The sequence below is a fragment of the Temnothorax curvispinosus genome, unplaced genomic scaffold (assembly GCF_003070985.1).
Source record: "Temnothorax curvispinosus isolate PA1 unplaced genomic scaffold, ASM307098v1 QBEX01006083.1, whole genome shotgun sequence".
NCBI classification, from domain to species: Eukaryota; Metazoa; Arthropoda; class Insecta; order Hymenoptera; family Formicidae; genus Temnothorax; species Temnothorax curvispinosus.
The window spans coordinates 13,473-26,157 of NW_020215863.1; the positions used below are offsets into that span (position 1 = coordinate 13,473).

The 12,685-nt window shown below is 31.9% G+C and overlaps 3 protein-coding genes across 5 annotated transcripts; 2 read left to right on the forward strand and 1 right to left on the reverse strand.

Annotated features, from left to right (window-relative positions):
- Positions 1-697: 697 nt before the first annotated feature.
- Positions 698-5,257, forward strand: LOC112455425. The gene is made up of 8 exons (XM_025017325.1): positions 698-1,030; positions 1,472-1,674; positions 1,762-1,918; positions 2,166-2,251; positions 2,318-2,423; positions 2,710-2,840; positions 3,071-3,369; positions 3,779-5,257. Exons 1-8 carry the CDS (start codon positions 955-957, stop codon positions 3,915-3,917), a joined length of 1,197 nt encoding a protein of 398 aa, XP_024873093.1. The 5' UTR covers positions 698-954; the 3' UTR covers positions 3,918-5,257.
- Positions 5,258-6,087: 830 nt separating this feature from the next.
- On the forward strand, positions 6,088-8,819 carry LOC112455424 (afadin- and alpha-actinin-binding protein A-like). Of its 2 annotated transcripts, none has more exons than XM_025017324.1 (6): positions 6,088-6,484; positions 7,048-7,191; positions 7,275-7,472; positions 7,622-7,753; positions 7,836-7,947; positions 8,323-8,819. In XM_025017324.1, the coding sequence occupies exons 2-6, from the start codon at positions 7,054-7,056 to the stop codon at positions 8,529-8,531; spliced, it is 789 nt and encodes a 262-aa protein (XP_024873092.1). In that variant the 5' UTR covers positions 6,088-6,484; positions 7,048-7,053; the 3' UTR covers positions 8,532-8,819. The 2 variants fall into 2 exon arrangements, with proteins under 2 accessions (XP_024873092.1, XP_024873091.1); XM_025017323.1 differs by having other exon boundaries at positions 6,090-6,339.
- Positions 8,540-12,676, reverse strand: LOC112455423. 2 transcript variants are annotated; one of them, XM_025017322.1, is made up of 3 exons: positions 11,945-12,676; positions 10,972-11,151; positions 8,540-10,556 (listed from the first exon to the last, which is right to left on the reverse strand). In XM_025017322.1, the coding sequence occupies exons 2-3, from the start codon at positions 11,092-11,094 to the stop codon at positions 9,702-9,704; spliced, it is 978 nt and encodes a 325-aa protein (XP_024873090.1). In that variant the 5' UTR covers positions 11,095-11,151; positions 11,945-12,676; the 3' UTR covers positions 8,540-9,701. The 2 variants fall into 2 exon arrangements, with proteins under 2 accessions (XP_024873090.1, XP_024873088.1); XM_025017320.1 differs by having other exon boundaries at positions 11,835-12,676.
- Positions 12,677-12,685: the final 9 nt, after the last annotated feature.

The window sequence follows — 12,685 nt, forward strand, 5'->3', positions numbered from 1 at the left end:
TTGTAATTAAAATGATATATGATACATGATATATTACTATCTAATATGTTTTTAATACATATGTTAAATTAAAGTTTAATGTATATGTTAAATACAAAAACACATGACATTATTTGTCTGTTTCAAGATTTTGAAAAGATAGCGCGTATATATGACGTAAATTCGTAAAAATTATTATATATATTTATTTAATAATTATATACATAGATTATTAAAATAATTGTTGCATTTGAAAAATATGAACAGTTTATATATTTGAAAAATGGTTTATATATTTGAAAAATATATAAACTGCAAATACAAAATTAATGTTCAATTAAACTATAAATCAAGGATCTGCTTAACAAAATTTATAAATTAACATTTTAATACAGAAAATAAAATTATCTAAGTTATATTAAAGCTATTATCAAAGGTGTGTGTGTGCCCGAAATTTCTGGAATATTTAAGATCGTGGTTCTTCGGACTCGTTACAACCGTTAGAATCGTAACGAACGGTAGGAATGCGGAAGATTTCACGTTACATTCAATCGAACGTTGTTGTCAAACATATACATTCTTCTTGTACTAGTACTTTTTCTACATAGATCATATCACGCGGCGAGCCGTGCTTACGAATTGACGGAATTTTCCGGGCCATTGCTGGGGATATACGAATGGGGGTAGCGGGTAGGTCGTATCGTCGTGTGATGAATCGACTCTCATTCTTCGGTATACCGTTCGCGAGTGCGAACGTCGGTCTGAATCATGTCTGAACTTACGATCACAGCAGCAGGACTGCAGAACTTTTACAAAAGTTAATTTTTCTAATAAGACACAAGTCGCGTACAAGTGCAAAATTGTTAATAAACGTACTCACTTGTGTAAAATTACAAGTTTCTCGGAGAAGCAAATTTAAATTCAAAAATTATCTTTTTAATAATCAGACATGAAACTTAATAATTAAACGTAGACATGGAAGAAACGGTGGCATTGATCAAGTCGTGCATAATTTCGAAGAAAGGCGGCGTGCCAATTGAAGATCTAAACGGTGAGTATTATCATTCTTTGTATTTAACTAATATTTCGATTTATATTAAAATAACGTGAGAGAAAGAGAATGTTCATTGTTAAGAAATATCAGTATATTGTATAAAAACTATTAAATAATACCTCATTGATTTCTTTAGATACTAATAACTCAGATTCTATATACAGTTGTAAAATTCTTATGAATTACTTTTATTTGTTCTTGTTTATAGTAAGATTTGTGAGCTTCTCGCAATTAAATTATTTCATATACAAGCTCACTTCTTTAAGATTAATTTAACATAAAAATTATCAAAATAAAAATTACATTAAAATAAAATGTTGTAAAATTATTATAGTAAGAAGACGCTTTTATTATTCAAATTTTTTAATGAAATATTATTCAAGGAATTCTATACCGTAAAATCATAAATTTAAGAATAAGAGAATGCTGCTTTTGCAGATGAGTTTCAAACTGTCGTCGGAGAATCTATTCCGTATCGTAGATTGGGATTCTCAAGTCTTCGTGCGCTTTTGCAAACTATAGACGGTTTGGAAACAACTTGGAATGATTTCGGCGAAGAAACGTTAAGAATAAACGATTCTAAGATTTCTCATATCGACAGACTTATACGAAAGCAAAAAGTAGATTATTCAAAGACAAGAGTACGTTCACGGCAATTTGTATTACAACATAAAGTCAATACAATAATTATATATATTGAAAAAATCAATAACAACGCTTTATTTCAGAATAAATACTATAAACAATTTATGCGAAATGATGGCAATCTTAGATACAATAATGATGAACGTAGAGAAAAGAACAGATTAATTTATAATACCAATCGCGCCAATAGACGAAATCAAGATCTCGCACATCGTCGTAACCCAAATTTATTTGGAACCAGTAAGATATTCAATCCATTTTAAATCTGTAAAGAGAGATAATAGTATTTTACATTTTACGAAGTTTTTATTTAATTTAGTTTTCGCTTGTGCTCTCAGAAACAGCGCTCCTTATATTTAACTCTGTACTTCACAATTAAAAATTTTATGTTTTAATTTCATTGTCGCACAAGTCATTTGGAATAATATCAGCGATCGTGTTTTATAAAAAAGATAGTTTTTAAAATAAATAAATTGCTTTACTTTAGATGGCGCGTATAAAAATAACTTCTTGAATAGAGAAGAAGAAAATCATCATCCGGTAGTAATAGAAACAAATGAAGTGAAGAAACAAGTGAGTGTAACTTTCTGAAAAGTATTACAAAGTATTATTTAATCTGTTATGTTAATATTATATTAGGACAGCATATATGAACCTGTTGCAAACGGCCAACAATTACTTGGTGACGATTTCTTCCTACAACTTGCGATACGAAATCTTCATCATTCTATTTGGAGATACAAGGGTACGAGGTCGCACACAAAAGTTTTTCTTACGAAATTTCCAGCAAGTTCTGTTTATATTGAAATCCACGCGTTGGCTTCGTTATATAATTCCTATATTCCTTTTCTACTCAGAAAAAGTAACTCCGCGTTTCTTATTTAATTAAAATTATTATTACTTTATCAAAGTAGTTAATGCGCAATAAAAAAGTTAAAATACGATAACTTTCAAGAGATAGATAATAAATATGTTTCAAGTTAAGATAAAAACTGTGGATTTTGTATTTCTCATTATTTTACATTTTGCAGATAGCTTAGCATTGCACTGCGGATTGTGTATCTCCGGACAGACTATTAGCGACTGTACTCGAGCTTTGAGGAATATCAGTTCCATCTCCAATCGTGTTGTGATTCTGCTTGGCTCGGTTGATGTTTACAACGTAAGTTAATTTGGCTTTGCCCTATCTTCGGCGTGTCCGGGTCGCACACGACTAAACGTATCGAGAAGTAAATTGAATATAAATATTAATGCCAACTTGTATTTATTGAAATCTCAGATAAAAATTATCTTAATAAGAAAACCTTTGAATAAATTTAAGCTTGTTATATTTACTTGCATTTGAACAACGTAACCAGATTTTTACTATTTTCAATATTCGATTCTTTTCAGAACGCCACTTGCGACGAGATGATAGAAGATATGACGGAGCTCTTGCAAGTTCTTCGGTCTAAATTTCATCTTTCTAACACAGCCATCAGTATCTGTACTCTTCCACCTTTGGCTAATATCAGCATCTATTCTTATAAGAAACAAAGCATGGCGCTCCTTTCCTTCAACAATTGGATAAGATCTCTGGCGGATGATCCGTCTACAAGAGATACCTCTTTTGTCAACTATCCTGTAATAGATTTGTACACAAAGTTCTGCCATGACGAAACGTACGTCACAAATTACGACTGGTTTCAAACGTAAGCACATCAGTTTTAGATATTCAAATATTCAGTTTATATTTACTTTTCTTTTATGCTTTCCTTTTATCGGTTTAATTCTTTCGTCTATTCAAAATTGATTAATTCTTTAATTGTCAAAATGTTAAAAGTTTTCGAATTATAATTGTTTAAAAATAAATTGGTTTTTTGAAATTTAAGTTCTTTATGAAAAAATAAATGACAAACTTTCTTGATTTCTGAAATCTTATTTGATTTCAAATAAATCTCACGTTTATACGGAATTTTAATTTGACTATTTTAACTTGATTACAAAGAAGTTTAATGTTAAAAGAAAGATTTTATTGAAAGACAAATTTCAATTATCTATATTTCTCACTTATAGTAATTGATTTTTTATTTCTCATACAATGCGTTTACTGATTTTTAGCCAAGCGCGTAGAGTGTCCGGCACTAAACATTCCTATGTGCTGTGGAATGACATAGGACGGATGCGAGCTATGGACCTCATCTGCGAAGAGAAAAATATGGATCGCTCCAGAAGTCCCAGCTCATTGTCGATGCAATGAGCTAACTGGGATCTTCCGTTATACACATATGATGAACGCCGTATAAGAAAAGAAGCAGAACGGTACACGATGGAGGGCCTTATTTGCCGTTGACGGCGAAGAACGCTTTTTCGAGGATCCTCCAAGGTGTACTCTCCCGCTTCTTTCGTAGATGTGTGCCTAAATACCGCAAACACGTCCAGATCACATTTATGTCTGATTGTGAGCCTATTCTGTCTATGAAAAAAAAAAGTTGTATAACGTCGTCCGGATAAATCGTTTCATCGTGTCTAATCAAACGGTCGTTTTGCGCGAGAGATATATTGGTTCAACGAACAATAACCGGATATACGGTCCCTGCTTTGTCACAAAGATAACTAGAAGCAGGGCGAGGTAATACATATGTCTTTTGTATACACACGTAGTATACAAATGTAGTTTAAATTAAATCTTTGCTTTCAAGTAGATACAAAGCTAACCGTCAAATTTAATTTCGTTTGTTCGCGTCTCAAGGAAATGGCCGTTGACGCAGGCTTTAAATTCACGCGAAGTTAATTAAGATGTATTCTGTTCATTGCATTTCTTTGTCACGTGTTTAAGATTAACTTTTCTCCCAATATTATAGTTTTCAACGTAGATTTCATTAATTACTAATCTTAAAACTTCACGATTTAAACTTTATCCGTTTCGTGGCATTGTGGAAAAGATTAAACGAAAGTTCGATAACAAGTGTTTAAGTACATTGAAAAAGTATAGTACATTTTTATAATTAAATGCGGGTGATTTAAAAATGACACAAATACTTTTTTGGAGAAATCTTAACGTTTCCTAATGAACAGCAGGAATGCAGTAGCGAACTTTAATCGCATCCCTTGTCACGTGTTTAAAATTAACTTTTCTCCGAATATATAGTTTCCAACGTAGATTTGATAAATTACTGATTTTAAAACTTAAGTTCAAAAGTTTAAATAGCAGTACAACATTAATATAAAAGATTCATAAATTTTCCCTATTGGTTTCTCTCTGAACGTCAAAATTATTATAAATTTAACAAAAAGTCAGTCACTGTTAAGAAATTATCGGCCATATTTCGTGAAACATGATCAAACGAAATTTAATGAATCATTATAAATTATGTAATATATATAGATAAATTCTTGCAAAGAAATTAATCATGAGAAGGAATTATTATAGAGGTACAGGTCATTATAATGTTTCTTTGTGTGTGTGTATGTAAATTATTTAATTGTTCGAAATATTAGTTTTTATATACTGTTCTGTATCTTAATATATACATTAGCGTTTTATATACTGTATTTAATATACGCAAGCAAGTTTAAAAAATACAATGTTAAATTAAAGAAATTGAATAGTAAATTAATTTCATAGTCAAATGAAATTAAATTATTTAAATGTGATTATTATTATAATGAAAATTGCGAAAGAAAATTTATGGAATGGGCAAAATAATTGATTTTTAAAATCAATTTTTTGATTTAAGAGAAATTAAGATTTAAGAAGAATAGTCTTCATAGTTTAAAAAGTGGTCAACTTTTAATTCAAAGTTTATAAATTAGGAAACGCGGAAATGTCTATTTTCCAGTCAATCTTGAATAACTTTAGGAATGAATGCGAGAAGTTTTTTAGCGAGAAGAAAATACGTGTATTAATACATTGAGACGTGCAATTAAACAAATTGTGATAATAATTGCTAGAAGAATGTAACTAATATCATAATAATAATATGCTAGCGATATATATGTATAAATTCAATTTGTAATTTTGAAATTGTAATCAATTTGTAATTGCATTGTATATGATAAATAAGTAGACACACGCGTCAAATTTATGTAATAGGGTGCACGTATTGTGATCAATAAATCACGAATACTTATAATTCATTTACTTTTCTTCTTCTATAAAGCCCGATTTAAAAAAAATATATAATTCATTATGTTAGAGATTTTACAGGATAGAATTCTATCTATAACTATTAAATTATTTAAGGAAATAATTAAAAGTAGGAAATTATAGATTCTTTCTCATAATCAGAAATCAAAGATGACATCTCTCCTTAAATTTAAAACTTTTAAGTGGCAATAATTACTTTATTAAAATCAATAACCTGCTATAAAATCTAGCTTTATTTAAAAATTGTACACATTCTTTTTTTTTATAAATAACTTGTATGTCTTGTTTGATTGTAAAATTGTTGATATATTCGGCGTATTTGAAAATCTATTTGAAAATGAAAACGAGAGAAAGGAATCTACATGCGCGGGAGAGGGTAAAGTTTAGGTTTAGATTTCGGTTAGTGATCGTAGGTCGTAGGATTTGTAGGGGGTTGTTGTTGTTGTGTGTGAGTGCAGGAGAAACAGAGAAAATAACCAAACTATATTCTTGCAATGAAATAAGGACATTATAATAAAATAAGAGTGCTATTGTAAGTATAAAAATATGAAAAAGGGACTTATTAGAAAATTAATCTAGCTGAAGATGAAATATCTAGGGAAGAGATATATATGTTTCAAAAAGGGAATTATTGAGGTTAGGAATTACAGAGTAGCAGATCAATCTCCTTATATAGGGTAATTGTGTAAATATAAACACTCTATTTGACTAATATAAAACGGTTGGAAAAATAAATATTAATATTAATATCTCTGCAACAAATACACATTATTTGTCTCGTCATAGTATCAGTGAATATCAGAAAAATTTATAATTCTTTAGTATGTTTATATCTTTCGATAAAATTATATATATTATATTCATATTAAAGATAATGTAAAAGTGATTATTATGTGATTGTTCAATTATGCTTGAAAAAGCCGGTTACTTCAGTAAAGAATAAGATGTAACATATTTCTGTGGGTTTATTATTACATTCGTATATATACTTTGCATAAGACATGATCGAGTCGCTTAATAAACAATCGACGTTTAATTGGAGACAAAGAGGAACTAGCATTAGAATTTGTTCTACGAAGTATTAAATTGCAGATGTAATTAATTTTTGTTTGTGTGAGTTTGCTTTATTTGCTTTGTGGTTTGCTTGAAACAATTGAATATTACTTGTTAATTTTAAAAAAGATTGGAAAATTTATTTTTATTCTCGATATACATCCTAACGATTAAAAAATATGTGCAGATAAATATGAGTGCAATTTCCAACGGTACTTACCCAAAGAGGGATTTGAGAAGTATGCTTGCTGAACGGAACGACTTTATTAGCGAAGAAACTGTATTCTGTAAACAGGACAATTTAGAACAGTCTTTGCATATACTGAATGAAGTAATGAGATAGATATAGCCAATAATTTTATTAAAATGTGCATAAGTATATATACAGATATTGATTGATGTCTAAATCTATAGGAATTTGAGTCATTGATCGGTATCCCACCGGTAGCCATAGGCAATGATCGGCAAAGCGCAGAATCGTTGAAAAAGCTATGTGTACAAGTGATAAATGCCACTTGGAAGTTGACACATAAGCATAGATACTTAATGCGATTACACGATCAATTGATTGATTTAAATCAGCGAACTGTTAATGATAATGTTACTCTTAAGGTGAGTTTGCTTTTACTTAAAACATGTATAAGTACTGAGATATTTTGTATTTTTCCACGCTGCACAGTAAAATGATTGGTGAGTATGTGTGGAAATTATGTACTGGTTATAAAATTATAATATTTAATAACACATGTATGTATGTACAGAATCATATAAAGCGCTTGAAGGAAGACTTAGAGAAGAAGGAACATACGATATGTAAAGTAGAGGAGAGAGAAAGGAGACTTAATGTTAAATTTGAGGATGCATCACGCGACCTGAAGCAAGAAAAGGAAGAGGTAATTCAATTTATGTAGAATATGCTTGTACAGATTGATTTGAATAATGTACAAAAACTAAAGTTAAATGTCTGATTCACAGATACGAAAGCTAAAGAAACAAGCTCAGTTTAAAGAGACTCAACATGAGCACGAAATAAGAAGAATCACGCAGAATAGTCAGAAGCTCCAAGAGCAGTTACACAAATCTGCTGGTTAGTACTTAACATGATTTTAAGCTAATTATTCTTATTAAACGTACGACTATGTGTGTGTGTGTGTTTTTATATTTACATAATATGTCTCATAATATACAGGATACTTTCTGAGTTAGTTAACGATTTTAGTTAGTTAATGAAATACAGTTTTATTATTCTCAAGTAAAATTCTTTGTGCGCAAAAATAAATACAGCCAGTTTAACTTGGCTGCATTATGAATTGATTATATTGGCCAGGAGTTAGTATACTCCAAATATTTTGTATATGCATTACATAGAATTTGATGCTTAGTACATAACGCAATTATGGCTACAAATATATCGATGTGATAAAAATCGAGAGATTTTATAATGATTTTTTGGCCCGTACAGGTTCTTTTACACCAAGAGACAAATTATTAGAAAAAATGCATGAGAAGGAGTTAACTGGATACAAGAAAACTATTTGCCGTTTGGAAGAAAACAATAGACAGATGTTGCAAGAAATTAATAATCTGAAGGAAGCTCTGGAGTTACATAAGATCGGAATTGATTTACATATCGAAGCATCTGGAGGAACATGGGCCAATGTAGATACTTGAACATAAAATATAATTGATGTTTATAATTTATTCATATCTTAGACGTATAGGAAAAAAGTGCATACAATTGCTAGAAATATATGTATAGTCTTAGAAACACAGCAATATACGGAATTTTGTAGTAATATTTATTTTGTTCTATAATCTGTAATTGTTCTATAATTTGTAACTAGAAAGCTTTTTGTATTTTGAATAAGTTTCGTTATTTTATGTATTGATGCGTATTAGAGAAATTTTGTTTAATTGTAAGATTTGTGAATTGAATAAAGGTGCTTTGTGGTTCCCTAACGTATATATACATTTCATATTTTGACAGATCTATTTTCTGGTAAAAAATAGCCTGAGAGTGGACGCGTTTTAAGTGGACTCGTTCACTGGCGCTTCAATACGCACAAAACGTGTATATCAATAAGATTTTTTTGGTGTTTTGCACAAAACTATTAAAATAAAAAGTATACTTGACGCTTAAAAAAACATTACTCCCATTATAGGTATTATTTTTATAATGGATTGTTACGTACTTACATTTTGGGTATGGCACGGAATAGAATCAAACAATCGTGTACGTAAACTGGAACAGAACTGTAGACATAGCGTGTTACCCACCGGAAATATCCGTAGCTACGTATATTAATGCGCATATTTTATATACATAGAGACGAATGTGTGAATGCGGGTTAAAGTTTGAATACGTTACTCTCAGGCTTCTCTTTAGCTATTTTTTTCTATCCTTTCTATACATGCAATTGTAATTGAATACGTAATTACATTTTTTAAATAAAGATGATAAAAATAATAAATAGTTAAGAAATAGTTAAAAAAAGAACAGATTTTTAAATTGGAAAACCTATAATAGGAAAATAATTCGAAAATTTGGTAATTATGTTTTTCTCTATAATCCACAAAGGAAAACCAAGTGCATGATTATGTTATGACAATGCAATCTTGATTTGATTTTTTATTCTTTAAGGGACGCAAGTACCATTATTTATCCAATGTTATTTTTGGATTTATTTTGGATTCTTGTTTCTTCATTTTATACGTTATTCAGATAATCATTTCATCTTTTGATATATCGAGTCAAGATTCGATTGATTTTTCACAGATCGATTTCATCTAACCAGACTCAAATTATAAAACCGTTTTCATTAGTGTCGCGGCATGAACGCATCAAATATGACATATAATTATGGTTAATAAGAAAATGTATATTAAGATAGCCGCTTGATACAGAGCCTGTCCGCTGCTCTTTGAACATTTGCAGTTGCCCGCTTTGCAGACCGTGTTGTTTCGAATCGTTAGTACTCTTTCCGGTCCCCCAGGTTGATCACCTCCTGGATACGCTATCTCATTCGGCAATCTGTTGTCGGTGCTATTGACGTACTTCGAACTGAGCCTCAGAGTGCTCTTGCCATCCGCGCAAATGCCGTTTATCACGATGACGTTCGTGGTGACCAGGTTCATGCTCACGTTCGAGAAGATGCTGTTCTCCACGATAGCGACGGTGCCTTGGATAGACATCACCCCCGGTTTCTGCATCTCAAACTTGGAGTCGGTGATCTCGATCTTGTCGAAATTACCAAAGTTCAAGATTTCCTTGGCATTACGTAGCTCACTGTTCACTATGCGCAATGTTGCGCCTTTCTCGGAGACATTCAGCCGGTCCACTCGCTCGATCGTAACGTTCATCATGATAAAGTGCAACACATTGATGTGAAAGAACTCTTCTTCGAGGTTCTCGATGAGCGCGCCTTCGATCGCGAGTGTGTCGATAGCTCTCAGATTCGTGAACGTATGGCCCGTAATCTTTGGTATCCGGCCGATGTTCGAAAGCTTCAGCAGTTTCACGCGGTTCGACGTAAAGAAGACCTCGAAGTTCAGGCTGCCGCTGATATTCTGAACTATCATCTCCTCGAGATTGCTCGCCTCCGGAAAACTGGCGTAATGGAGGTTCGCTGAAACGCATCCTGTGACAGACACGCTGGTAATGTTCTTGTAATTGTATTCCTCTGGTAGAAGAAATTCCTGAAAAATCAGAACCATCAATCAAGTGCCACACACTATGTATCCCTAGCTATTTTACGTCAACTTATTTTGCGTCCTTGTATGTTTAACGGACGCTTTTATATCAGCACTTTTTATATACGAAGAGATAGCGATATCATTAGTCATACACATCAGTACTATTTAGTAATGTTATTTTAAAGCTAATAAAAAAATAAAATAAAAGGAAAGAGGATTTAAAATTGAGTACATACAATCAAAAGTTTAATTGCAATTTAAAACCTACTGAGCAAAGAAACAATCGACATTCAATACATCTGCGAAAATTGGCGATTTACTTCAGGATCATTCCGTGTAGAAACATTTGTTCGAGCACGAAACCAAAGGACAGAGATTATTATTACGATATGACACGGAAGTATATTAGTCAGCATACCTCGTTTCCGATGCAACTACACGTAATCCTTGTTTCATTGTGAACTTGACATTGTTCGTTGATATCATCCGCAGTCGCGAACAATGCCGCAGTGAGTATTACAACGAGTAGGGTCGCTCCCATATTCAGCACATACACGCTATATCTGTGTATAAAATCTCACCGTCTATTGTGTTTGCACTGAAATTAGAAAGGGAAATTAGAAAGGGAATGTTTCGTTTCAGATTGATAAAGATACGATCCTATGACTAAAAATGGATTTTCTTTAAACAGTTTCTAATCAAAAGGCAGATATACATTCAGAATAAATAATATAATTATTGTAAATGCACACACACACAGATTAAAGACAAATTTATTAATCAATCACAATCAATCATTGTATTTTAATATAATTCTATTGAATTTAATAATGCATATTTTGAATAAAACAATGTGAATCAAGCTCTATCTCTCGAATGTTGCGAGAATCTATGAAAATCTCAGCGATTATTTATCAGATTCGAATGTCAAGTCTTCCACCGCATACTTCGTCTTTTTACATAAAATTTACTTTCTTTATATATGCAGATTTATTGTGAGTATAAGAAAATTCTTTGTGTAAGAGCGAGCGGAGTACAGCATATGAAAGAGAAGAAAGCAGACGATATTTTTGTGGGACAGCACAAAGATGAAGTCGAAGAAACTAATTTCAAGAAAATCAATAACGTTATTATTAATGTTAATCCAAAAATTGTTTTTAGATAAACGCACTTCTTCTAGATTGACTTCCCTTCAAACACAAGTAAAATACACTAGTTCGCGCGGAGTAAAAACTCCAAGACGAATTTTTGGACGTTAATGAATATATACGTATAAGTTACCAGTCTCAATAAATCCGACTTTGAAACCAAAAAATAAGAAAGAAACGCTCTCATATTTTCGAACTTGGTGGTTTTCCGCACGGTAAAACTTCTTAGATTTTTTTTCTCGCCTTTTCCTTTAAAAATTTCCCCATTCGCGCTTTCTACGAGTTCTTATCTCTTGGCACTTGGTACTAGTCAGATTTCAAGTTTCCTGATGTTGATGTTTCGGCGACGTTTCCTGTCGGTGGATCCTTTGTCGTTTCAAGAAGAAATCACCGGAACAGCAAGCACTTCCTCGATGTTGAACGTATCGTAACGATAGCGGGCAATGACTAGTTTCGGGTATCGCATTCAGCCGTCGCGTCGGATGAATCCACAGTCGAGTGCGCAATTAAGATAGACAGTTCTTTCGCGCCGCTTTTTTATGGTGATTGACACACGTGTAACGTAACGTGCTATTTAGTAAATATATTCCGGTAGCCATGGAGTCCAGGGTTTGGCACGCTCGCTGATATTACAATATAATCGGCAGCCTGACAATACTAGAGCGTTTGTGCTGCACGGTGAGAGAATGCACCGGATAAACGCGGTCAGTGCGGCAATATCTAAGAACTATCACGATAAGTTGCGATATTAACTGCTCTGATAACGTTTATTGTGGTACACCATCCTAATGGCTACAAAGTTGCATATCATAATTGTGGGCTTTGATGTTATAATGATACACTTTCAGAATATTTTAGATTTAGAATTGTTTTACTTTAGTGATGGATAATAAAATATTATTCTTTAGCTAATTTCCAGTAGATCTTACTTTTTAATAGAAACTTAGTTCAGGACTTAATTTAATAAAGATGAGTGTATATAAT